General features: G+C 45.6%; 1 protein-coding gene across 1 annotated transcript; it reads right to left on the reverse strand.

Annotated features, from left to right (window-relative positions):
• On the reverse strand, nucleotides 1–25,989 carry LOC120393502 (zinc finger protein 883-like). Its single transcript, XM_039518096.1, has 5 exons — nucleotides 25,906–25,989; nucleotides 18,754–18,808; nucleotides 16,914–17,096; nucleotides 1,863–1,976; nucleotides 1–1,498 (listed from the first exon to the last, which is right to left on the reverse strand). The coding sequence occupies exons 2-5, from the start codon at nucleotides 18,791–18,793 to the stop codon at nucleotides 138–140; spliced, it is 1,698 nt and encodes a 565-aa protein (XP_039374030.1). The 5' UTR covers nucleotides 18,794–18,808; nucleotides 25,906–25,989; the 3' UTR covers nucleotides 1–137.
• Between the last annotated feature and the right edge of the window lie 1,582 nt (nucleotides 25,990–27,571).

The raw sequence follows: 27,571 nt of genomic DNA on the forward strand, positions 1-27,571 counted from the left end.
ATTAGCAAAAGGAAAACAATCTTTTCTCAGCTCTAGACAGGGTTTATATGATCTCTAGCTCCCTTGCAGCATCTCTAATGCTAAGTAAAGGCTGAGTTCTGATATAAGAACCTGCCATATTCATAACATTCATAGGGTCACTCTCCTGTGTGGATCCTCTGATGTGTAACAAGGGCTGAGCTCTGAGCAAAGGTTTTCCCGCACTCACTGCATCGATAGGGTTTCTCCCCTGTGTGGATATTCTGATGTTGAATAAGAGCTGAGCTCCGAGAGAAGCTTTTCCCACACTCACTGCATCGATAGGGTTTCTCCCCTGTGTGGATTCTCTGATGTTGAAAAAGAGCTGAGCTCCGATAGAAGCTTTTCCCACACTCACAGCATCGATAGGGTTTCTCCCCTGTGTGGATCCTCTGATGGCTAACAAGGTTTGAAGTACCAGTGAATGTTTTCCCACACTCAAAGCATTCATAGAGTTTCTTCCCTGTGTGGATCCTCTGATGGCTAATAAGGTGTGAACTACCAGTGAACATTTTCCCACACTCAAAGCATTCATAGAGTTTCTCCTTTGTGTGGATCCTCTGATGGCTAATAAGGTTTGAGCTCTGAGCAAAGTTTTTCCCGCACTCGCAGCATTCATATGGTTTCTCCCCTGTGTGGATTCTCTGATGCTGAATAAAGGATAAACTCCGAGAGAAAGATTTCCCACACTCACAGCATCGATAGGGTTTCTCTCCTGTGTGGATTCTCTGATGTTTAATAAGGCTTGACTGCTCAGTGAAGGATTTCCCACACTCACAGCATCGATAGGGTTTCTCTCCTGTGTGGATTCGCTGATGTTTCATAAGGCTTGAGCTCTGATTGAAGGTTTTCCCGCACTCACAGCATCGATAGGGTTTCTCCCCTGTGTGGATTCTTTGGTGTTGAATAAGAGCTGAGCTCTGCGCAAAGGTTTTCCCGCACTCACAGCACGGATAGGGTTTCTCCCCGGTGTGGAGTCTCTGATGTTGAGTAAGAGCTGAGCTCTGAGTGAAGGATTTCCCACATTCACTGCATCGATAGGGTTTCTCCCCGGTGTGGAGTCTCTGATGTTGAATAAGAGCTGAGCTCTGAGCAAAGGTTTTCCCACACTCACAGCATCGATAGGGTTTTTCCCCTGTGTGGATTCTCTGATGGATAATCAGGAGTGGGCGCCTATTAAACTTTTTACCACACTTGGCACATGTGTTATTTCTCTCACCCGTGAGGATAATCTGCTGGGCCATGGTTTTCTTGTGGCATTTCTGAGTTCCCTGATAACTAACAGATTGACCAATTTTCTGCATTGGCTGGTTTCCCTGCCGCTTCGCTGGCCTGTACTGACTCTTACAGGTTTTTTCCTGCTCACAACTCCTAGACACACTCCCTTTGCATCTTTGTAGTAACACCCCATGTGATTCCACTTTCTCATCATCTTCCTGCTGGGGATTCTGCTCCACAGTCTCATTCACCATCCCATCATCTGGTGGGACAGAAAAAGAAAAACCTCAGAAACCAGAATGGAAAAGGGGAGAACAAACCAAAAGAAGAAGTTGGAGATGGAAAAAAAAATCAGGGACTGAAGTTCCCCAAACTCTTTCCTAAAGGGGAGAGAGTAGGGGATCAATTTTGCATCCAGCTCCCATCCAAACACTCGGGTAGAAGGAAGGTCAGGGAGGGAGCTACTGCCAGGAGTAAGTCAGGATAGGTAGGAAGCCATGAGCAATATCTGCCCTGTGGATATGACATCCGCTGGGGACAATCCTGAATTCAGAAAGCTCACAAAGTCTTTGTTGGAAATCCCAGCTATTTCCTTCAGGCACTGAGTTGGTTTAATGATCACTCACCTGTACACCTGCCTCTCAGGAGCTCTCTTTCTACTGAGGTCTGGCGATCTGGGGAAAACAGCTCTTCCCCTCGTTCCTGCTGGGAGATGACATCAGGTTTGGAAACTGGAAACCCTGCTCAGGGGAAAGAAGACAAGTGAGATTAGGTAAATTCATGGGACATTTGTCACCCACAAAAACAGTTCTGTTATTTTAACCCAAGCCCATTTTAAAGCAGTAAAATTCTGGGGCCAGCGCCCCATGCTCTCAAAGGTGTAGGGGTTTAATTGTGCCCATGTCTCCTGGGAACACACACAGCCAGACACTCATGATCAAAGGAAAAACCCAGAGCAGACTCCACCCAGAAGGGACTCCCCCTACAACTGCTTCCTATTGACAGAGAGAGGCCCACAGACATTGAGGGAGAGAGAAAGGCTCGAGGCCTGACAGCTGAGGGGAGACACTCAGAGAGATGAGGAAGGGCACAGAGAGGCAGCTAATCCCTGCCAATCACCATGACCCTCTCATCTCTTCCTCTAACTGCTCTCACCCTTTTCCAGCTCCTGCAACCTGAGGAGCAACCACTCCTTGAGTATGTCTACACTACAGGATTATTCCGATTTTACAGAAACTGGTTTTTGGAAACAGATTGTATAAAGTCGAGTGCACACGGCCACACTAAGCACATTAATTTGGTGCTGTGCATCCATGTACCAAGGCTAGTGTCGATTTCCGGAGTGTTGCACTGTGGGTAGCTATCCCATAGTTCCCACAGTCTCCCCCGCCCACTGGAATTCTGGGTTGAGATCACAATGCATGATGGGGCAAAAACAGTGTCGCGAGTGATTCTGGGTAAATGTCGTCAGTCAATCCTCCCTCCGTGAAAGCAACGGCAGACAATCATTTCGCACCCTTTTCCCTGGATTGCCCTGGCAGATGCCATAGCACAGCAACCATGGAGCCCGTTCAGCCTTTTTTCACAGTCACCATATGTCTACTGGATGCTGTTGACAGACGCGGTACTGCAGCGCTACACAGTATCATCCCCTTGCCTTTGCAAGTTAGCAGAGACGGTTACCAGTCATATTGTACCATCTGCTTCGTTGTGTGGAGGGGTGCAGGGTTAATGTGATTTAACACTGCTAAATTCGATATAAACTCATAGTGTAGACTAGGCCCTTGTGTTTCCTCCTCAACTCCCCCATTGCCCAGTGCCCTCCTTGCTACCAGTACTCCCAAATTCTCTATTCCCCAACCTTTTCCATCCATCATCCCACTGTCTCAATTGTTCCTTGGTCCTGATTCCCAAGAGTTCCTGCCAGAAATGTGTCCCATTGCTACCACCTCTATTTCCTGGAGCACCACTACCCAGAACCCATGCTCTCTTTACTCTATCCAGCACCAACCCTTCCAGATCCTTGATTTCCATTTCTTCCAGCCCTCCACAGCATCCTAATTCCCTACAGCAGCTGTTCCATGGCATCCCCACTCTTAGTGTCTCCAGCACTCCTGGCTCACAGGAACTCTTTGCCCAAAACCTTCCTCTCCTCAGCTCTCTAACACCCTCCCTTCCACTGCCCAGAACCTGCCTATTGTAGCCAATAATGTTAGTTTGGTATTCATTTATTGTATGGTGTTATGATTAATCAATGTGTTATACTTGGTATACGCACTATGTTAATAAAAATTGATTTATAGAAATTGGTTTATGGAATTATAAAAGTATAAATTTAAGCAAGACATGAGGATGAGTAATATTTAGCGGAACTAGGTGAGAAATCAGACAAGCTGAAATGCAAGGAAACTGTAGGCTGAAGCCTGCAAGATCTAGCTTAGCTATTTTAGGCCTTAGATACAAGAAATGGTCCAGGGATGACCTAAAATTCTGGTAACATTGCGAAAGCAACTTTAGGAAAGCTTAAAATTAATCATAAAATTGCTGCAACAACAAAATGGGTTCATAACACGCCTTAACTGCAAGACGAAGGTGGAACATCATCCTACACAGTCTATAGAATTTGGGGTCCCTCATGTCTCCCAGGGACAATGACCAATAAGAAAGAGACAATCAAAGCATGTACATGCACAGAAGTAGGTATAGTCAAAGTCACTGTATAAAAAGGGGTGCCCAAGAATAGGCAAGTTCAGGTCCCTTTGGGAGACTCTAGCAGGAACCACTACCGTACTGACAATCAATCCATGCGAGGGCCAACAGACACTGAGAGGGCCGAAACACTCTAACACCACCTAGGAGGATGTGACTATGCTATAGTTACAGTTAGGGCATGCTACATATCTTTTTGGAATTATATATGCTGTTACTTTCATGATTCTATTGGCAACTTTAATAAAATTACTAAAAGATAGATGCTCTTGTAATTGTAGGTGTTACTTGCCTATGGTTACTTGCCATATGTTCCTATGGGCTCCAGATCTAGAACCAACAGCGACACCTCTGTTGAACTGGAGACTGTAGCCGCCAGAGCTGAACCCAGGGAAATATAATTAACTTTAAGTAGAATAAAAGACTACACCATTATTATCATTTATGATTTATATTACTGTAGCATTTAGTAGCGCTAGTCACGGACCAGGATCCCATTCTGCTGGACATTCTGCAAACACAAAACAAAAAATTCTTTGCCCCAAAATATGAGAATCTAAGAATAAGATAAGAGAAAGATGGATACAAACAGACATGGATTTGACAGAGATGAAATTTTCTGCAGTATTCTGAACCATCCTTAGAGAATTAACTCAAACCTTATTGAGTTAAGTGTTCAGTATTCTAGATATTTATTTTATTAAAAATATGAGTGTGTATGTATTATTGTGGGATGGTCTGTAACCCCTCTGGGGAGGGGACCTGGCTAACAAAAGCCCTAGAAAGTGTTATGAGCATCAAAGGACCCTTTGAAACAATGTGCTAGACAAGGTTAAGTAGGATTCCTAGGAAGTACATGGGGGAGGAGAAGGCAATGTTCCACCTCCACCCCAAACCTATGGAAGCTGCACCCTGAGGCAAATCCATTGCCTGTTGATCACCTATTACCTGAACATAAGTTTTACTCCTGGGAAAACTCTGCAGCAAAAATTAAAAATTCTGTTCACAATAGTTTAGAATTCTTTATATTTTATTTGTCAAAATAGCACAATATAATCACACCAGTTTCAATTATTTTGATAATTTATTTCACAGTACCTGTCAGCAAGTATTTCTGTAGCAACACAGAGCACAAAAAAGATTAAGGAAATGTTTTTTGACAAATAGATTCATTACTAGTGTGACGCTGTACCCCATAATGCTTTATGGGAATATGACATAACTGGAATATGTTCTGTGCTGCCTGTGCCATGTAACATATCTCTGTAAAGGTTACAGTCTACTATAGCTATTCATCCTATTTGTACACATATATCATTTTGTACTTGAGGTTAAGAATATGGGCTGTATACTTGCTTGATTTCTAAGTAAGCTTTGTGAGGCATTTGGTCAGCTTCTTTAGGAAGGAATTCACAAGGTTAAGTACCCCATCAGAAAGCACTTGGGGAACAGTGCATCTTGGAATGCTTCAATCCACATAAGAAGTCTTCCTGGAGACATACGAGGTACCACGAGGACAATGGCTGCTGCCTGTAAAGACTGTGAGTCATGCATGGACATGTGACTTGTCCCGGTGACTCCAGAACTCCATCTTGGAGATGGACTTTGCATAGGAGTGAGGAGGGGGTCTCCACCCACAAGAGAAAGTCTATTTAAACCCCTGGGAGACCCCTCCATTTGGTCTTACAGCTGACTAAAAAGAAAGCCTCTCCATCCCAAAAGAGACCTGAAAGAAACTGCAAGTGGGTGAGTGATTGCTGGACCCAGAGTAACAGGAGATTAGTCTGTGAAAGGGAGCATTCTGGAACTGGTGAGGATCTTATCTGTATTCAGTTTGATTAGACATAGATTTGCACATTTTATTTTGTTTTGCTTGGTGACTTACTTTGTTCTGTCTGTTACTACTTGGAACCACTTAAATCCTACTTTCTGTATTGTGGAAGTACAGAAAGAACTGACAGGGATTTGTAGGGGATCTTAATGCATGACAGTCTCTGTTAGCAAGAGTCAGGCTAGCTGTAACCCTAATAACGCGAGATTTGTAGAAGCGAGGATTGTGTGAGGCGAGTGGAAAAGAACTGTGTGAGAAGTTGTTGCGACCTTGCACTGATAAAATATGTAGACTGGCGTATTTTTAGAAGTGAGAAATAAGATATCAGCATGACCTATGTATAAACAAAATGCAGCTGTTGCTTATTCTGTAACAAAAGTATAAATGCTGGCTGTAATTGTTTACCTGTTGAGAGACCTATCTAGGAAGGGGAGACCCTATGTCCTAGTGCACTCTCTCCCTGTTGTAGCTGCTAAACAGAATAAAGTATCTGACTTTGCTGCACCCAAACAAAAAAGCGAGAACTGAGTTTTTCTCCGACAATTTTTAATAAAATCACTTTTTACTTATTGATTAACTCAGAGTATGTATTAACACCTGGGGGAGCAAACAGCTGTGCATATCTCTCTATCAGTGTTATAGAGGGTGAACAATTTATGAGTTTACCCTGTATACGCTTTATATAGGGCAAAACAGATTTATCTGGGTTTAGGACCCTATTGGGAGTTGGGCATCTGAGTGTTAAAGACAAGCACACTTCTGTGAGCTGCTTTCAGGTAAACCTGCAGCTTTGGGGCAAGTAATTCAGACCCTGGGTCTTTGCTGGAGCAGATGGGAGTGTCTGGCTCAGCAGGACAGGGTGCTGGGGCCCCGGGCTGGCAGGGAAGGCAGGGGGAGAAGTAGTCTTGGCACATCGGGTGGCAGCTCCCAAGAGGGTTTCTTTGCACCAACTCGTCACAACTGGGCATATTAATACAAAACTTTGAGTAAGAATTCATTTAAATTACACTAGAGATATGTATTTCCAGCACCCCCAGAAGCAGTGCAAAGGTTTGGGGAAGTTGGGGTAATGGAGGAGCTGATGGGACAGTAATTGCTGGGAAGGGGCCTGGGTGTTAACCTCGAGGGTTGCTGAGGGTGGGGGGGGTGGGGGAAGTATGGAACAATTGTTGAGGTGGTGTTTGGTGAATTCTTAGGGAGCCTCCCTGGTGCAGATCCTGGCTGACCCCTAGCCTCTCTCTCTCATTCAGTCAGGCACATTTGCCTCTGTCCCCATGTGGCCCTGCAATCCCATTCAGCCACCCCCACCCCTATCCCCAGGTGTCTCTGCGTCCCCACTCAGCCACTCCCTTCTCCCAGCTCCATGTGGCCCTACACCTGTCAGCCATTCCTATGTGTCCCAGCACATCCTACTCCCTGTCCCCATGTGTCACTGAACCCCCTTTCCAATTGAGGCCCCACACCAGGCTGTCCCTACCCACTATCTCTTCTGAACCCCAGTCTGACCACCCAGCACCCCCATGTGCCCATGCTGTCCATCCACTCATAGCCAGTGCCTCCTGACCTGGCACCACAGTTAGGACACTGTGAGGAACTGAGCCTCTTCTCTTCCCGATCTACAGCAGGAGTCGCTTGTGCCTGAGAACAGCTGCTCTCTGTTCTGGCACCACAGAAGACCCAGGTGGGCAAAAGGTAGGACTGCAGCACATCTCTAGCAGAATATATTTTCTGCAGAGAAAAAAAATTCTGCACGGCCCATGAATTCTGCACATCTGCAGAATTCACCCAGCCGCAGAGCCATCCTTGTCCATAGGACAGACTGAGACAACTGCTCTAGGCCCCTCAGTTTGGGGGGGACCCCACAATTCAGAGTGATGCAGGGTCCACAGCAGTGTGGGAGTTAGCGGGGGCCCTGTCACCAGCAGCAATGAGTGACCTGGCCCCAGCCCACCCTGTTCTGCCTCACTGGCTTCCAGCATCGCTCAGGGGAGGGGGCAGAAGCTGCAAAGAGGTGAAGCAGGGCTTGGGAGAAGGGGTGGAATGGGGATGGGAGGGGGAAGAGCAGGGGTGGGAATAGGGCTGGCCTTACCATTAGGCAAAATGAGGAAGTTGCCTCAGATTCCAGACTGGGGCAGGGAGCGGAGGGGGGTTGGGGGTGCCACTAGGACCCAGAGCGTAGAAAATTGTGTCTGCTGCTGGTGTGTATGTATTCTCCCTGCTCTAGATGCACAGAGATGATGGAGTGCTGTGCTGGAGGAAGGAGGGCACAAGAGACATAACAGGCAGGCAGGAGAAAAGGTGAGAGTGAATAACGGAAAACAGCAGGAGCTGCAGGGAGAGAGAGGAGGAGGCGCCTCTTATGTACCTCTCCAGCACCCCCAGGAGCCTGGACTGATTAACCCCAACTTCTCAGGGAACTTCCTGTTTCCTGCTGCTTCCCTGAACCTACTTGAGGAGAACAGGCAGTCAACTGAAGTAGTAGGAGCCAGTTAGGCCTTTAAGATGCTGATATCTTCCCTCACTCAGGCCCTGCTACCAGCCTGCTTATTTGTCCCCTTCAATTGAATATTGAGAGCCACTATAGCTGGCACAGAACAGCAGTCAAGAGTGAAAGAAGAAAATGCCCCTCTGGGGCAGCATTCAGAAAAAGCAAGCAAGCAAAGGAAGCTTCTCTATCTAAGTAGGAAGGAGCTCTCCTGAGATACACAGACACAAATGTTCATGGTGAGCCTTCCAGCCCCAGTGATGATGTGAGTGGTGAGGAGATGCCTGATCTTCCAGTTAGTCAGAGTGCAGGTAACCTGGCAGCTACTGCAGCGTCCACATCTCCATCTCACATGGATGTAAACATGTATGTGCCAAACAATAGAAATTTCCTTAAATTTGTGGCGCTGATGACTGAGTTTGATGCTGTACCCCAGGAGCACCTAAGAAGAGTCACCATATAAGAAATGTACACACACCACTACCTTGGAAAAACAATTCAAAATGAGATCTTACTTGCAACAAAAGTAAAAGAGAAGATTGTGGCAGATCTGAAGTCAGCAAGATATTACTCTGTTATTCTGGACTGCACACCTGACATCAGCCATACGGAATAAATGACTTTAATGGTGCATTTTGCAACAACAACTGAAGCTAGTGAAAATGTCCCTGCAATGGTGACTGTCAGAGAGCATTTTCTAGAATTTAGTGACATTGATGATACTACCGGAGCTGGTATGACAAATGTGCTTCTTAAAAAGCTGGAAGATACGGGAATTGCGATAGCTGACATGAGAGGTCAGGCTATGATAATGGTGCCAACATGAGAGGAAAGAACAGAAGAGTGCAGACACGGATCCGAGAGTTAAACCCTTGAGCTTTGTGTGTCCTATGCAGTTCTCATTTATTGAACTTCTAGTGAGGCTGCTGAATTTTTTAATGTAATTCAAAGCATCTATATATTTTTCTCTGCATCAACTCATCGATAGCAAATTTTGAAGCAACATCTGGAAACATCCTCTCTGACACTGAAACTAATGAGTATCACACGGTGGGAAAATTGAGTGGAGGTGATAAAGCCTATCAAACACCAAATTGGGAAGATAGATGATGCTGTAGTTGCCATTATGGAGGATAATGCTATGACAGGAACTGTTTGTGGGAGAACCATGGCAGAGGGAAATGGAATCACCAGAAACATACATAACTTCAAATTCCTGTGTGGCTTAGTGTGGTGGCATGACATACTATTTGAAATAAATGTTGTAAGCAAGAGACTCCAAGGTATTGATCTTGATATATCTGGAGCAATGGAACAACTGGGCAAAGCAAAGTCATACCTACAGTCTTACCGGTCAGATGAGGGATTTCAAAGCATTCTGAAGAGTGCACAAAAGTTGGCAGAGGAACTTCACACTGAGGCTATTTTCCCACCCATTCAAGAATACAAGAGTCACCGAAGAAGACGACATTTTGATTACGAGGCATGAGATATTCCCATAAGAGACCCCAAACAATTCAAATCATAGAATCATAGAACATCAGGGTTGGAAGGGACCTCACGTGCTCATCTAGTCCCCTGCTCAAAGCAGGACCAATTCCCAACTAAATCATCCCAGCCAGGGCTTTGTCAAGCCTGACCTTAAAAAACTCCAAGGAAGGAGATTCCACCACCTCCCTAGGGAACCCATTCCAGTGCTTCACCACCCTCCTAGTGAAAAAGTTTTTCTTAATATCCAACCTAAACCTCCCCCACTGCAACTTGAGACCATTACTCCTTGTTCTGTCATCTGGTACCACTGAGAACAGTCTAGATCCATCCTTTTTGGAACCCCCTTTCAGGTAGTTGAAAGCAGCTATCAAATCCTCCCTCATTCTTCTCTTCTGCAGACTAAATAATCCCAGTTCCCTCAACCCCTCCTCATAAGTCATGTGCTCCAGCCCCCAATCATTTCTGTTGCCCTCCGCTGGACTCTAATTTTTCAATATCCTTCTTGGAATGTGGGGCCCAAAACTGGACACAGTACTCCAGATGAGGCATCACCAATGTCGAATAGAGGGGAATTATCACATCCCTCGATCTGCTGGTAATGCCCCTACTTATATAGCCCAAAATGCCGTTAGCCTTCTTGGCAACAAGGGCACACTGTTGACTCATATCCAGCTTCTCATCCACTGTAACCCCTAGGTCCTTTTCTGCAGAACTGCTTCCTAGCCGTTCAGTCCCTAGTGTGTAACAGTGAATGGGATTCTTCCATCCTAAGTGCAGGACTCTGCACTTGTCCTTGTTGAACCTCATCAGGTTTCTTTTGGCCCAATCCTCTAATTTGTCTAGGTCCCTCTGTATCCTATCCCTACCCTCCAGCATATCTACCACTCCTCCCAATTTAGTGTCATCTGCAAACTTGCTGAGAGTGCAGTCCATGCCATCCTCCAGATCATTAATGAAGACATTGAACAACTGGGTTCAAAAAAGAACTAGATAAATTCATGGAGGATAGGTCCATCAATGGCTATTAGCCAGGATGGGCAGAGATGGTGTCCCTAGCCTCTGTTTGCCAGAAGCTGGGAATGAGCGACAGGGGATGGATCACTTGATGACTACCTGTTCTGTTCATTCCTTCTGGGGCACCTGGCACTGGCCACTGTTGGAAGACAGGATTCTGGGCTAGATGGACCTTTGGTCTGACCCAGTATGGCTGTTCTTAAGCACAAGAGCAAACTATCCCACTGCATAGGAAAGATGGAAAGTATGGTAAGAGACTCACTCTGGCTCTTCAATGATCTAAAAATCAAAAAAAGAGTCCTACAAAAAGTAGAAACTATGTCAAATTACAAAGAATGAATACAGGTGAGTCTCATCTTACGTGGGGGTTCCGTTCCGCGGTTAGCGTGTAAACTGAAAACCGCGTATAGTCAAAATTACATTGAGTTGAATGGCGGGCGGAATTGCCTGCACTACAGGTACAGTATTAAAATTGTTATTGTTCTTTTTTTTTTTTTGCTGACCGCGTAAAGCTGAAATCACGTATGTTAAATGCACGTAAGATGCGACAGACCTGTATAAACAAATAACACACGTATGTAGGGGCAAAATTAGAAAGACCAAGGCACAAAGCGAGATCAAACTAGGTAAAGACATAAGGGTAACAAGAAAACATTCCACAAATACATTAGAAGAAAGAGGAAGACCAAGGACAGGGTAGGCCCGTTACTCAATGGGGCAGGGGAAATAACAACAGAAAATGTGGAAATGGCAGAGGTCCGTAATGATTTCTTTGTTTCAGTTTTCATCATGAAGGTTGGTGGTGATTGGACATCTAACTTAGTGAATGCTAGTGAAATGAGGTAGGATCAGAAGAGGTTAAAGTAGGAAAAGAACAAGTTAAAATTATTTGACAAATTAGATGTCTTCAAGTCACCAGGGCCTGATGAAATGCATCCTAGAATACTCAAGGAGCTGACTGAGGAGATAGCTGAGCCATTAGCATTTGAAAACTCAGGAAAGATGGGAGATTCCAGAAGACTGGAAAAGGGCAAATATAGTGCCCATCTATAAAAAGGGAAATAAGCACAACCCAAGGAATTACAGACCAGTCAGCTTAACTTCTGTACCCAGGAAGATAATGGAGCAAATAATGAAGCAATCAATTGGCAAACATCTGGAAGATAATAAGGTGATAAGTAACAGTCAGCATGGATTTATAAAAGACAAATTATGTCAGGCCAACCTGATAGCTTTCTTTGACAGGGTAACAAGCCTTGTGGATGCGGGGGAGGTGGTAGAAATAGTGTATCTAGACTTTAGTAAAGCTTTTGATACTTTCAAAACTAAAGAAATGCAACCTAGACGAAGCTACAATAAGGTGGGTGCAAAACTGGTTGGAAAACCATTTCCAGAGGATAGTTTTCAGTGGTCCACAGTCATGCTGGAGGGGCATAATGAGTGAGGTCCCACAGGGATCAGTTTGGGGTCTAGTTCTGGTCAATATCTTCAACAATGATTTAGATAATGGCATACAGAGTACACTTATAAAGTTTGCAGATGATACTAAACTGGGAGGGGTTGCAAGTGCTTTGAAGGATAGGATTAAAATTTAAACTGGAGAAATGGTCTGAAGTAAATAGGATGAAATTCAATAAGGACATATGTGAAGAACTGCATTTAGGAAAGGACAATTAGTTGCTCACATACAAAATGGGAAATGACTGCGTAGGAAGTCATACTGCGAAAAAGGATCTGGGGGTCATAGTGAACCAAAAGCTAAATATGAGTCAGTGTAGTGCTGTTGCAAAAAAAGTGAACATCTTCTGGGATGCATTATCAGGAGTGTTATAAGCAAGACACAAGAAGTAATTCTTCCATTCTACTCCGGCTGATTAGGTCTCAACTGGAATATTGTGTTGAGTTCTGGGTGCCATGTTTCAGGAAGGATGTGGACAAATTGGAGAGAGTCCAGAGAAGAGCGACAAAAATGATTAAAGGTCTAGAAAACATGGCTTATGAGAGAAGATTGAAAAAATTGTATGTAAAAGGCATAGGCCCCACATAACTTTGGTTTTCTAAAGTGTTTAAAACAGAGGAAATACCCTTTGCAACCTTCAAACCCCATTAAGCTTCATGGGCAAGAAATTTAAAGGATCTATAAAATGAATACCTGGGGCCTTAACTTCCATACACATTAGTTATCAGTTCTATGCACATCCTTTCCTTCAGTAACTGTCTAGCGATGAAGTACACATCATAACCTTTGGAATTGCGTGCTATGAATGTGTAGTCCTGGAACTTCTTTCCAGTAAAGGGCTTAACAAAGGTAGAAAGACGCTCACCGCCCTTAAATTCCCAGGATTTTTCCGGCTTTAGGGACACGGCGAAAATGTAATTGGGCACATGAAACCCATTCTCCTGCATGCATCAAAATAATTAAAAATATACTTTTCCTATGATTTGGGCTTTCTAATACTGTCCATAAAACACAGGTGGCTGTCTACATCACCAGTGATCAAACCCTGATACTGCTTACAACGCCTCCCCTTACACTGGTGCCCCTTGTCCACATAAGACTGACACTTATCACATAAAGTTTTAGACAGGCATTCAACTTGTTTTTTTGATGCACAGTAGACATGTCTGTCTAAACAGTCTTTGGAGCAACAATACAGTCTACAGCTAGGACACCTCAGCTGCACGCCCACACTGTCTGAGCACGTCGCACTTGAGCAGAGGTGGGAACAATATCTGCAAGAGTGGTTGTGACTCTACACTGCATGGCAAAACTCTCAATAATTTTTCACACTGAACAACTTTTTCACATCCAGCACCCCATAGAAATGCTCATCATACAACAAGATGAAAGAAGTCTTGAGGTACACTGGTCCCACCGGTCAAAAAAAACCCACCGCATAAAGCATCATCTGTATGTTGACTTGTAAATGCTGTTCAGACACTGCTACATTGCTAAGCATAATCTTTTTTAGATCTGACCACCCCAGTTTCTCATGCAACTTTCCAGTCTAACAATTCCGCTGTTAGACTATAGATATTCAGGCCTGCCTGTAAAGACTTATACTTTAATAATTTAGGTGTGTTATGGAGGCATAAAACAAAGACTCAAACTCACAGTCTGACTGTATGGGCACTAGGGTTAGGGTTAAGGTTAGGATAGTCACTAGGATAGTCTGAAGCCTTGTTCTTAGGCTAAGCAGCAGGGGCAGCCATAAGCTGGGAAGCGTACGGTCACATCCTCACATTCCAAACTAGTCACACTGAAATAAGGTGCTATTGGGCTGTTAGGAAAGCGGTTCTGGCCTGATAGTGCCCATCACTGCCAGATAAAGAAACAGATCTTAAGATGGTTAAAGAAAACTTAGTTTGATATAATCTTGTCTAGCAAGAACTCACTTAACAATAGTTGTGGTTGTGAAACCCTCATTTCTGTATTGTTCTGTCTTTATGGCCCTGACTTTTCTATTGTTATTCTGTCTGGATCTCTAATTGCTTCTGTCTGCTGTATAATTAATTTTGCTAGGTGTAAGTTAATTAAGGTAGAGGATATAATTGGTCAGAGAATTATGTTACAATATGTTAGGATTGGTTAGTTAAATTTCCGTAAAAATGATTGGTTAAGGTATAGCTAAGAAAATCAGGTTTTACTATATAAACTGAGGTCGAATAGGAAGTGAGGGAGGGAATTGGAGTCATGTTTGTTAAGGGGGGGATGGGAACAGGAACACAGGCAAGGCTCTGTGGCATCAGAATTGGGAAAGGGGACACGGGGTAAACACTCTGCAGCATCAGAGCTAGGAACAGAACACTGAGGAAGGAAACTGGAATCATGCTTGCTGGAAATTCACCCCAATAAACATCGAATTGTCTTCACTTTGGATTTCTGGTCTTTTTTGCTCTCTGTCTGTGTAAGAAGAACCAGGGAAGTGGGAGGGTGAAGCGGAAAGCCCTCTAACATCTGCGTCTGTAGGTTTACAGTCAGACATGACGGCTAAAAGCCCGTCCACAAAACACAGATTGCTACCCGTGTAAGTCAGGTCTACTAAAGACTGTTTCTTTTTATGGATGATTTGACGACTGAGGATGAATTTAAAACTCCAGGGCCAGCCCCGACGATATTTTTTACAACTGTCACAATGAGGCGCAACATCCCATTGACATGCATCTCTCCATTACTCTGTACCAGCTTTGTGATCTGATTTAAGAACTCTTCAGGAGACAGCTCATCCCTAGTTCTTCTTATGGAAAACAAAGGGCTGGTTAAATTATGACTCTCTAAACGTAACTGAACGTAATCAGCAGGAGCTACTCTACTGTTTACATCATCAAGAACTAACTGTATCCCCCTGTGTACAGCTTCAATGACCTGCTGAACTGAATTTATTCTCTCAGCAGTGACAAAACAAAATTCTTCACAATACACGAAACCCATAAATCTAGATAATTCCCGTTGCCAACTTCTCACTCATTCCATATACACATCTATTTGGGGGTCTGCATCTGCCTTTTCAGGGTTACTTTGGGGTTCTTTTACAGGGCCATCAGCTGCATCTTCTACATCAGATGCTATTTGAGAGTCAGACTCCAAGGGGCACTGCAAGGATCATCAGGAGTAGATGGGGATCCGTCTAGAGCAGAGGCAGGCAAACTTTTTGGCCTGAGGGACGCATCGGGTTTCAGAAATTGTATGGTGGGCCAGTTAGCGGAGGGGGTTGTGCCCCCCCCCGGACTCCTGCCCCATCCAACCCCTCCTGTTCCCTGACTGCCCCCCTGGGATCCCTGCCCCATCCATCCCCCCACACTCACTGTCCCCTGACCACCCCCAAAACCCCCGCCCCTGACTGCCCCCTGCCGCCCCATCCAAACCCTCCTCTCATTCCTGACCCACACACCCCCCAGACCCCTGCCCCATCCAACCACCCCTTCTCTCTGTCCCCTGGCTGCTGCCGAACCCCTGCCCCTGACTATCCCCACCGCCCTATCCAACCCCTCCTCTCATTCCCGACTGCTCCACCGGGACCCCTGCCCCCATTCAACCCCCCTGTTCCCCACCCTCGGACCGCCCCAACCCCGATGCACACCCCTCACCACCACCCCCAACTCCCCTGCCCTCTATCCAACCCCCCCACTCCCTGCTCCAGGTGGCTGCCTGGAGCACCGGTAGCTGGTGGTGCTACAGTCGTGCCGCCCGGCTGGAGCCAGCCACGCCACCGCGCAGCACAGAGCACTGAGTCAAGCCAGGCTCTGCAGCAGCGCTGCACCAGGAGCTCGCAACCTCGCCACCCAGGGCACTGTGCCGGCAGCGGGGCGAGGCTGTGGGGAGGGGGTGAACAGCAGGGGAGGGGCCGGGAGCTAGCCACCTGGGGCAGGAGCTCAGGGGCCAGGCAGGAGGGTCCCGCAAGCCGGATGTGGCCCGAAGGCCATCGTTTGCCCACCTCTGGGCTAGACAGCCTTCTGGGGAATTTTCAAAATCAGACTCTGTGTGAGAGTCAACACTGTCCTGCAGGTCGGATTCCGCCTTCCCATTCTCAGACACACCAGTTTGAGAGCCTCCAACAGGGGGCATTTCTTTTTGTTTTTTTTCACCTCTTCAGCCTTTTAAAAAAAATTCTAGTGATCCTGGCTTGTAACTTTTGGGTCCGTTTATCTTCCAAATGCTGTCCCCCCTTTTGTTTATGCCTTAGCTGATGTGTATCCTTGAGGGTCCCCCGTTTACTCAAGCCCCTTTCCATGATTAGTCATTCCTGCTCAGAGCCACCCAATGGAAAAATTAACATACATTTCAAAAATTCATCCACAAGAACTTTTGCATTTTGGATGTAGTTTCCAGTCCTCCTTTTTTTTAGAACCCCTGAGGATACAACGCTCATCGGCTTTCTTAACAAAGCATCATATTTTTCCCAAATCTTTTTAGAATACGGAAGAGCTGTGCCGAGCTTATTGTGTAGGGAGAATGGGTCGTAATAATTTCATAAGGAGTTACCCCCGCATTGCAGGAGCTTTCAGTCCTTGGTTTTTTATTCACAACCCCTAAAGTGTGTGCTCCGGGTTTGTGAATGTATGTGTTTTCGCTCACAGTTTTCTCAGGGCTTGGTGTGGTGCTGACCACTGAGAAACTGGAGTTGTGTTTGTGTAGTTGCTTTTTACCAGAATCTTTTCTTTTGTCCTTTGGCTTGACATATACGAGCTTTGGACTCATCTGCGGTCTTGTGCTGTTTTGCGTTGGCATTGTTGTTAAAGGTCTTAGAGCAGATTCCTGGTTCTTTGGCAGTTCTTGCAGAGGTGTCCCTGTAGCTCTGACTATGGCATTATCAGGCGAGCTGGCTATGCCTGATTAGGAAAAACAGATGTTGCAAATTAGGCTCAAATAAACATTTTACAAAATTCATCAAACCCACAAAACTTAACTTTACCATCTTTCTCACCCACACCTATGTATTTACTTAAAATACAAACCCTCATAAAATAACCAAACCAATAAGCAAAATATATTTACTGGGCTTCACCCATTCGTTAGCCATTGATGCTGGTGAATTTTTCTTTTCAGCTGTCTCTTTCCTTTTCCTTTTGAGCTTGTTTACCCCCTGGTCTAAGGGTCTCTCATGTTTTGACTGTACTGTGGAGCAGACAACATTATTATAAACTTAAAAATAAATAATTAGGGTTTTTTTCTATTAAAAAGTTATCGTTTTAAACAAAATAATCCATTTCAGGCTATACAACAAACACAGGTTTTGGTTTATTTCTACCACTAGCGTTTCTTCAAAACCAAGACATTTTTAATACAAGAACATGTTTCCACCATGCACCCAAAACATAGCATGCAGTAGAATATGTTTTAAATCCCTCACCATAACTATATCTTGCACAGGACCCTGAATCAACCAACAACAATTTAAGAACATAAGAACATAAGAATGGCTGTACCGGGTCAGACCAAAGGTCCATCTAGCCCAGTATCTGTCTACCGACAGTGGCCAATGCCAGGTGCCCCAGAGGGAGTGAACCTAACAGGCAATGATCAAGTGATCTCTCTCCTGCCATCCATTTCCATCCTCTGACAAACAGAGGCTAGGGACACCATTCTTAAACCCATCCTGGCTAATAGCCATTTATGGACTTAGCCACCATGAATTTATCCAGTCCCCTTTTAAACATTGTTATAGTCCTAGCCTTCACAACCTCCTCAGGTAAGGAGTTCCACAAGTTGACTGTGCGCTGCGTGAAGAAGAACTTCCTTTTATTTGTTTTAAACCTGCTGCCTGTTAATTTCATTTGGTGACCCCTAGTTCTTGTATTATGGGAATAAGTAAATAACTTTTCCTTATCCACTTTCTCGACATCACTCATGATTTTATATACCTCTATCATGTCCCCCCTTAGTCTTCTCTTTTCCAGGCTGAAGAGTCCTAGCCTCTTTAATCTTTCCTCATATGGGACCCTCTCTAAACCCCTAATCATTTTAGTTGCCCTTTTCTGAACCTTTTCTAGTGCTAGAATATCTTTTTTGAGGTGAGGAGACCACATCTGTACACAGTATTCGAGATGTGGGCGTACCATGGATTTATACTAATTTTTAAACAGCCCAGTTTAAAAATCACATCACATTTTGCAGAGTAAAAACCAAACTGTTTAAAAACAAAATATTTTAAAACCCCATACATATCTCTAGGATAGCCTCAAGTCACAATTTAAACATTAAAACCAACTCTTTAAAAAAAATGTTTTTTAAACACACACATACACACACACACACACGAGTCAATTACATTAATTTACCATCCACCCCAGGGTAAAGGGGTGCTGGCACATGACTGTTCTGTCTTCCCTCATGTGTATTTGAGCTTTGGATTAAAGAAGAAGCAAAAGTTTAGTTAGTATTATTCCCCAAATGCATCAAATCCCTATGCAATCTGTGAAATACCTGATGTTTTTTAATTTAACAGTATTAAGCATAACTATAGCTAATTTTTTTTTAAAGTTTTACCTGGCCCTGGTGAAATGCAGCTTGAAGTTGTTGATTCCATGCTAAAGAGTTCACACTGCAATAAAGAGAGCTACCATTAATTAGTAAGGATAGCATGGACAAAGATTGACATTATATAACAGGGGTCGGCAACCTGCGGCGTGCGAGCCGATTTCCACTGGCACGCTGCTGCCAGCCGGGGTCCTGGCCGCCACCCCCACTCAGCTCGCTGCTGGCCTGGGTGAACAGAACCCCAGGCCGGCAGCAAGCTGAGCAGGGCAGGCGTCCAGGACCCCGGCTGGCAGGAGCTGGCAGACAGAACCCCAGACCGTAGGAATTTCTCCCCGTAGGAGTGTGCTACTTGCAGAGCACCAGGACTGGCAGCCATAAATGGTACACCGTAAGTAGCACATTCCTCCGGGGAGAAATTTAATACACTACACCTGGGTAGGGAAGGCTGTGCCCAGACTCAGATTGGCAGAGACCCCTGGGGTTGTTTGCCTTCCTCTGCAGCATGGGGCCTGGGTCACTTGCAGGTGTTTACTAGTGTAAATGGTGGATTTTTTGTAACTTGAAGTCTTTACATAATGATGTGAGGACATCAGTAACTCAGCCAAAGGTTAGGGGTCTATTACAGGTGTGGATGAGTGACTTCCTGTGGCCAGCAACGTGCAGGAGGTTAGACTAGATGATCATGATGATCCTTTCTGGCCTTAAAGTCTGTGAGTCTATAAATTGTGCTTTGTGTTGCACAAACACTGACGGAGATCAGGGCCCCATCATGCTGATGGCACATGGCTCAGAACCCGACTGAGATCAGTCAGGTGGTTTGTCCATGATGCACAGGCTGTCTTGGCAGGGCAGCTCAGCTGCAGTCCCTGCACACAGCTGGGGGTGCGTGGCAGGAAAAGTCAGTGTCCAGTCCTGAGGGGCTGTGCTCCTCCTGGCTCATACCTCCAGCACAGTACTACCCCTCTGTTACCTGCTGCACTGTTCAGCCAGCCTCAGGCAGGTCACTGTCCCCCCACCCCCACGCCCAGCCTTCAACATGGTGCACCCAGTGCTAATCAGAGCGCAGCAGTGTAAATTCTGTCTACACTAAGGGTTTGCACCAATGCCTAAAACACCAGTATGGCAGAGACCTTCAGTATCCAAAACACCAGTACAATGGCACTAGAACTGGGATATATTACTAGCTCTATCATGGACAGCCTGGGTGAGCTTGGACACATCAATGTTCCTCCTCACAACTTTAGTCTATTTACTAGGGCTGTCAAGCGATTAAAAAAAATTAATTGTGATTAATCATGCAATTAATTGCTCTTTTAAACAATAATAGAATACCATTTATTTTAAATATTTTTGGATATTTTCTACATTTTCAAATATATTGATTTCAATTACAACACAGACTACAAAGTGTACAGTGTTCACCTTATATTTATTTTTGTTACAAATATTTGCACTGTAAAAAAACAAAAAAAAGTGTTTTTCAATTCAACTCATACAAGTACTGTAGGGCAATCTCTATCATGAAAGCTGAACTTACAAATATAGAATTATGTAAAAAAACTGCATTAAAAAATAAAACAATGTAAAATTATAGCGCTTACAAGTCCACTCAGTCCTACTTCTTGTTCAGCCAATCACTCACACAAACATGTCTGGTTACAATTTGCAGGAAATAATGCTGCCTGCTTCTTGTTTACAATGTCACCAGAAAGTGAGAACAGGCATTTACATAGCGCTGTTGTAGCTGGTGTTGCAAGATATTTATGTGCCAGATACACTAAAGATTCAGATGTCCCTTCATGTGTCAACCACCATTCCAGAGGACATGCTTCCATGCTGATGACAGGTTCTGCTTGTTAACGATCCAAAGCAATGCAGACTAACATATGTTCATTTTCATCAACTGAGTCAGATGTCACCAGCAGAAGGTTGATTTTTCCTTTTGGTTGTTTAGGTTCTGCAGTATCCACATCAGAATGTTGCTCTTTTAAGACTTCTGAAAGCATGCTCCACACTTCACCCCTCTCAGATTTTGAAAGGCACTTCAGATTTTCACACCCTAGGTTGAGTGCTGTAGCTATTTTTAGAAATCTCACTTTGGTACTGTGACATTGCATTCCACATGCTTTATGAAAATATGCTTATGAATGTGAATATGACATAACTGGAATATGTTTTATGCTAAATATGCTATGTAACATCTTTGGAAAGGTTATGATCTACTGAATATATTTATCCTATTTGTATGCATGTATCATTTTTATATCTGAAGTTATGAGCTCTATGCTTGTATTTGAAGTGTTTGCTGTGGGAAATACATGAGGGAGGTTTGGCCAACATATTGTGAAGGGACTATTCAAGTAATTGGAAGTACTTAGCTAACAATGGACTTTGGGAGATGCCAATCCACGTCTGTTGAACCTTCTTGGGAACGTTCAAGCTAACATGTAACCAATGGCATAGGCCTGCAAAAAGCTGAATCATTCATGGACATGTGACTTGTCCATGTGGCTCCAAACTCCATCTTGCTCCTGTGATTTTTCACAGGATAACAAAGGGGTTTCCTCTCACAAGGCAGGGAATATAAAAGGCCCTGGAAGCCCCTCCATTTTTTGGTCTTCAGCTGGCTCAAGAATGGCCAGTCATGAGAACTCTGCTGTTTACCAGTTGAGATGTCTGCTGGAACTAACAAGGACTGTACCAGGGGAAAGGATTGGGCCCAGGCTAGGAAAGAATCCAGTCTGTGAAGCATGCTTATTGGAACATCTTTGAGGGTGAGATATTACCTATAATCAGATGCTTAATGTATTAGGCTTAGACTTGCATTTTGTTTTATTTTGTTGTTTGTGACCTACTTTGATCTGTCTGCTATTACTTGAAACCACTTAAATCCTACTTTTTATACTTAATCAAATCACTTTTGTTTATTAATAAACCCAAAGTAAGTGATTAATGCCTGAGGGAGCAAACAGCTCTGTATATCTCTCTATCAGTGTTATAGAGGACGCACAATTTATGATTTTGCCTTGTATAAGCTTTATACAGAGTAAAACGGATTTATTTAGGTTCCCAGAAAGACTGAATACTGGGTGCTGGGAAAGTCCCTGTTAACTGAGAAGCCCTTAAGCTGAGTGAATCTCTGTTTCTGTGAACTGCAGGGGGCCGTGGCCCAACCTCTTGGTCTGTGCTGGAGCCGACTGATGTGCCCAGTTCAGCGAGATGGGAGTGGTAGGAACCCTTTTCTGACAGGGGGTTTGTTCTTAGTGGTATCCCAGCACATCTAGTGACAGTCTTGAGCAAGTTTCAGTGATCCAACCCATCACAGGTATCTTCTTTGCATTTTGTCAAATCTACAGTGAAAGGGTTCTGAAAACTAACATGCTGGGTCATCATCCGAGACTGCTATAACACGAAATATATGCAGTGATGAGCTGCCAAAATCTTAACAACCGGTTCCCTATAAAAAGTTCTGATTTAAGGAGGGGGAGCGGGGGAGGGGCCAGGGCAGGGGGAGACATACCTGTGGGGCCAGGGGCCCCTACAGGGCCTGGGGAAAATTGCCCCACTTGCCCCCCCGGCAACCCTAGAGCTTGCAGCCCCCTCCCCTCTTATCTTGCCGGCAGCTCAAAGCAGCAGGACGACTCAGGAGCTCAGCTGAGCTGCCCAGCTGGTGCCGGCGGCTGGCCCCGCTGCAGCTGGGGGAAAGCGGGGGAAGGGCCAGGGGAGCCTCAGCCTCCCCAGATGGGAATCCTGGGAGCAACAGGATGGTCCAGCCCACGGACCAGAGTTCTTTGCCCACTCCCTGGCCCTTTAACAACCGGTGCTCCACGGAGGTCTAATTTTAGCAACCGGTTCTTGATAACCTGTGGGAACCGGCTCCAGCTCACCACTGAGTATATGGCAGAATGTGGGTAAAACAGAGCAGGAGACATACAATTCTCCCCCAAGGAATTCAGTCAGAAATTTAATTAACACATTATTTTTGTAACGAGCATCATCAGCATGAAAGCATGTCCTCTGGAATGGTGGCCAAAGCATGACAGGGCATAGGAAAGTTTAGCATATCTGGCAGTTAATACCTTGCAACACTGGCTACAAAAGTGCTATGCAAATACCCGTTCTTGCTTTCTGCTGACATTGTAAATAACAAGCAGGCAGCAGTATCTCACATCAATGTAAACAAACTTGTTTGTCTTAGCAATTGGCAGAACAAGTAGTAGGTCTGAGTGGACTTGCAGGACTTGTATATTGTTTTGTTTTGGAGTGCAGTTATGTAACAAAAAAATCTACATTTTGTAATTTGCACTTTCAAAGAGATTGCACTTCAATACTTATATGAGATGAATTGAAAAATACTGTGTCTTGTGTTTATCATTTTTACAGTACGTATTTGTAATAAAAATATATAAAGTGAGCACTGTACACTTTGTATTGTGTTGTAATTGAATACATATTGAAAATGTAGACACACACCCAAAATAATTAATAAATTTCAATTGGTATTCTATTATTTAAGAATGTGATTGATCGCAATTCATTTTTTTTAATCGTAGTTAATTTTTTTGAGTTAATCACGTGAGTTAACTGCAATTAACTGGCAGCCTACTATTTACCCAACTGCCCATTCACTGGGGTCTTCTCTCTCCCCAGAGCTGCTCACCAGTAAAATCTGTGTAGGTGTCACCAGAGCAAAAGTAGATAAGCTCCAGAATACTCTTACAAGGATGGCTGTGGAATCCCTTTCCCTGGAAGATTTAAGAATAGGTTGGACAAACCTCAGTCAGGTATAATCTCCATATACTTGGTCCTGCCTTGACAGAGAGAGCTGGACTTGACATCTTGAGGTCCTTTCCAGCCCTATGTTTCTACGATGCTATGCAATATATATGTATAAAAATGATACATACAGTGAAAAAAACCCACCACAAGATAATGTCAGGCCATTCACAAAAAAAGAACAAAAAACAAAAAAACTAGACTCCACAGCATAAAATGAGCACAATGCAGAGGAGAAGAAAGCAACACAATGCAAACTAACACACCCTAGGACAAAAGTACACAATGGAAAAGAGCACAACTCAAACTAACACAACAGAGGCACCAAACAACCTGAGGCAAAACAATGCACCATAAAACTATGCAATACAGCATGGTGCATCACATTTCCAAAATGGCACCATGCAAAACAGCTCAGCGTGGAACAGGACACAGCACAAAACAGAATTATTTCAATTTAGGCATGGAAGGGATCTTGAGAAGTCATCTACTCAAGCCTCCTGTGAAACGTCGAATGAGGGAAATTCCACAACTACCTTTGGAAGCCAGTGCAATGCAAACACTCAGACCAAAACAATGCTGTACACACAGCTGAGCTTGCTGTTAAGGGGAAAGGCAAAAATTCAAACAATCAGGGTTCACTTCCCAGTTCTGCCTCAAATTCTCCATGCAAACTTGAGCAAATTACTTCAACTCTCTGAGCTTCAGTTTTCCCATCTGTAAAAAGGGGAGTAGCCTCCCACCATTAGCCTATTTGGCCTTTCAGCTTTTTCTGGCAAGGACTCTGTCTCACACACTGTGGGTATGTCTACACTGCAGTTGGACACCAGTGGCTGGCCCCTGCCCACAGCCTTGGACTCACAGGGCTCAGGCTGCAGGGCTGTTTAATTGTGGTGTAGCTGTTGTGGCTTGGGCACCCTCCCACCTTGCAGGGTCCTACAGCCTGGCTCCAGACCAAGCTCAGACATCTCCACAACACTGTGAGCCCAAGTCAGTTGGCATGGGCCAGCTGTGGGTTTTTAAATAGCAGTGTAGATAGGTGCTGAACAGACACCAAGGATCTATCACAATGGGGACCCTGATCTTGGTCAGTGTCTGTGCAGAGCCCTGCACAACAGGGGGCCTCAGGAGAGGGCTCTGCATCTCCCAGCACTACAGGATCCCTGATTTTGTTTGGGGTCCCTGCAGCACCTGGTAAAAACGGTGTGTGTGTGTGTGTGTGTGTGTGTGTTCTCTGTCAGACTCTCCACAGTACCCAGTGCAGTGGTGGGGACTGATCTTGGCTGGGGTCAGTGCAGGGCCAGGCCCAACAGGGACATAGATCAATGCAGGCAGGAGTCTGGGATGCAGTCATGCGCTACCTGGCACAAGGAGGCACTAAAGATCTCGGTCCAGGTCTGTTTTACCTGTCACAATGGGGGGCCTGATGTCAGTTGGGGTCTCTGCAGTGCCCAGCACAACAGGGCCACAGATCTCAGTTGAGGTCTCCACAGCAGCTGTCAAAACAGTGGGGGTCTGGCCTCTGTTGGGGTCTTTGTAGCACCTGACATAACAGGACCCAGATCTCACTTAGGGTCTCTGCAGCTCCAGGAACCACAAGGTCCCTGATTTTGTTTGCTGTCTTTGTAGCACCTGGCACAATGGGAGCCTGATTTCACTTGGTATTGGCGCAGGGCCCAGCACAACAGGAGCCTGGAGCTCAGTCAGGGTCACGGTAACACCCGGCACAACAAGGTCCCTGCTCTCTGTAGGGGTCTGTGCAGTTCCTGGTACAATGACTGCCCTAAACTTGGTCAGGGCTTGTGCAGTGCCCAGCACACTGGGGGACCAGATCTCAGTCAAGACCTGTGCCACGCTCAGTATGATAAGAGCCCTGATCTCAGTCAGATACCTGGAGGCTCAGAACTGAGGAGAAAATGGGGCAAAAACTAAATATAAGAGAAAAACACCAACATCTGGGGAGACTTTATGTCACCAGTCAACAATTCAAGGAGAAAAGGGAGAAATTTGAGGGGATTATACAGTGATATTCAATCAACAACAGAATGGGTTGGATTCTTCTTGCCTCACATTCACATGGCCAGCAGGGAGTCCTGCCTGCTGTCTTTCACAGAGGAAAGGAGTGAGGCTGGAGTCAGACGGTCACTTCCCTGCCCCCCCGCAGCACCTTCCCCGCGGTCTCTCTCCATTACCTGGAGACACCAGCTCGTCAGCGGGGGCGGGCAGATCCCGCAGCTGCCCCACAGGTTCGCTCCAGCTGGAGAAGTTCCCCCAGGCTGGGCACAAGGGGGTTAGGAAGGAAGGAAGGATGGTCTCTCCCCAGCACAGACCCCCAGCTCAGCCCCGGCTCCCAGAGCGTGATGCAGAACGCAGCGTGACACTCACCCAGGAGCTGATCACACTTTGTTCTTCCTTTGTTCTCCCGGACTCCTGCTTCTCCCCAGCACCCGCCAGGGCTCGGCTGCCGGAGCCTAAAGACTGAGGCGGGAGGGGAGCTCCCCGAGGAGCTGCCGGGAAAGTCCCATGTGCCCGGTGTTCTGGGAAATGTAGTCTCTGTGAGTTCTGCCTATGCCCACCTAGGACTCTCCCCCCCACGGTCCTACGCTGCCGTCTGCGCATACCAAGAGCCAGGGAGCTAGAGAGGGTCATATCTTGTATTGCACCAGCTTCTGTTAGCGGGAGACAAGCTTTGGAGCTGCGCAAAACTATTCTTCAGATCTGGGGAAGGCTCCAGCTACACTGCACCAGCCAGGTAGAACAGCAGCACCCTGCACCAGTTAGTAGTCCATGTAAATGTAATGTACATTTGTCTCTCTTCGTTAGTGGACCTAAACAGAATAGAAACACAAATAAGGTGCTTTGATGTTCTTGTCTTTTGTTGTTATTGTTGTTATTGTTTATTTAGCCTTTTGGTTGCTTTTTTGTTTTTGTTTTGACTTGCTAGATAGTAAGTCTGCTTTCCTGAAAAGTGCTATTTGTTAATATCTCTTTTCACAGCAGCAACACTTGCTAGCTAGCTGGGAGGTAGTGAAAAGTGATATTAACAAACAAACATACACGTAACACTTTTCACTGCAGACTTACTCAGCCCTGGCAAGCTGGAGGACAAATTAAGCCCTGTATGGGAAGGTGGTAGGAGCAGGGGCGATGGTGAGGGCAATTGGAGGGAGCGGGGGAGGCAGTGGGGATCCCAAGCCCTGCAGCCCAGGACCAGAGTTGGAGGACACAGTGGAGGCCAGGAGGAATGGAGGGGTGGTGAGCCCAGGGCCCTGCTGCACATGGGGGAGGGAGCCCGATGCCATGCAGCCAGAGCCTGCAGCTCGCCACTCAGGGCTGAAGCTGGAAGCCTGATCCCTGCCACTCCTGGGAAGGTAGGGAACTTACCTGGGGCAGCTGCCTGCTCCTCCGGCAATTGCAGCTCCAGGGGGGGGGGCAAATCCCTGCTGGTTGAACTGGGGGAGGGGCCGCTGCTTTGCCTCCTTCCACTCCCCACCCCCAAATCACCACCCAGGAGGCTGTGGCTGCAACAAGAAGAAACAAACCACCCTGCCAAATTGGTTTGAGTATTAACCCTCCCTCTTTGAGCAGACACAGAATCCAAGTGGCACCATTCAGGCCACACTGAGTTCTGCATGCAGATGTGGTTGGGAAGGTGCTGGGGAGGAGGCAGGGAAGTGACTGTGCACCAGTGTCCGGGGGAACCTGGGATCTCACAGCCCCTGGGATTTACTCCCTGGGGGCGACGGATGCATCCGCGGGAGTGGTCCGAGCTGCTGTAACAGCCGGGAGCCCAGCGCCCCACGTGGCTTGGGTGACCAGACAGCAAATGAGAAAAATCAGGGTGAGGATGGAGAGTAATAGGAGCCTATATGAGAAAAAGACCCCAAAATTGGGATTGTCCCTATCAAATAGGGACATCTGGGCACCCTAGAAAAAGCTGAAAGGCCAAATAGGCTAATGGTAGGAGACTACTCCCCTTTTTACAGATGGGTTAGGGTTAGGGTTAGGGTTAGGGTTAGGGTTAGGGGTAGGCTTAGGGGTAGGGTTAGGG

Source organism: Mauremys reevesii, unplaced genomic scaffold (genome assembly GCF_016161935.1).
Source record: "Mauremys reevesii isolate NIE-2019 unplaced genomic scaffold, ASM1616193v1 Contig21, whole genome shotgun sequence".
Taxonomy (NCBI): domain Eukaryota; kingdom Metazoa; phylum Chordata; order Testudines; family Geoemydidae; genus Mauremys; species Mauremys reevesii.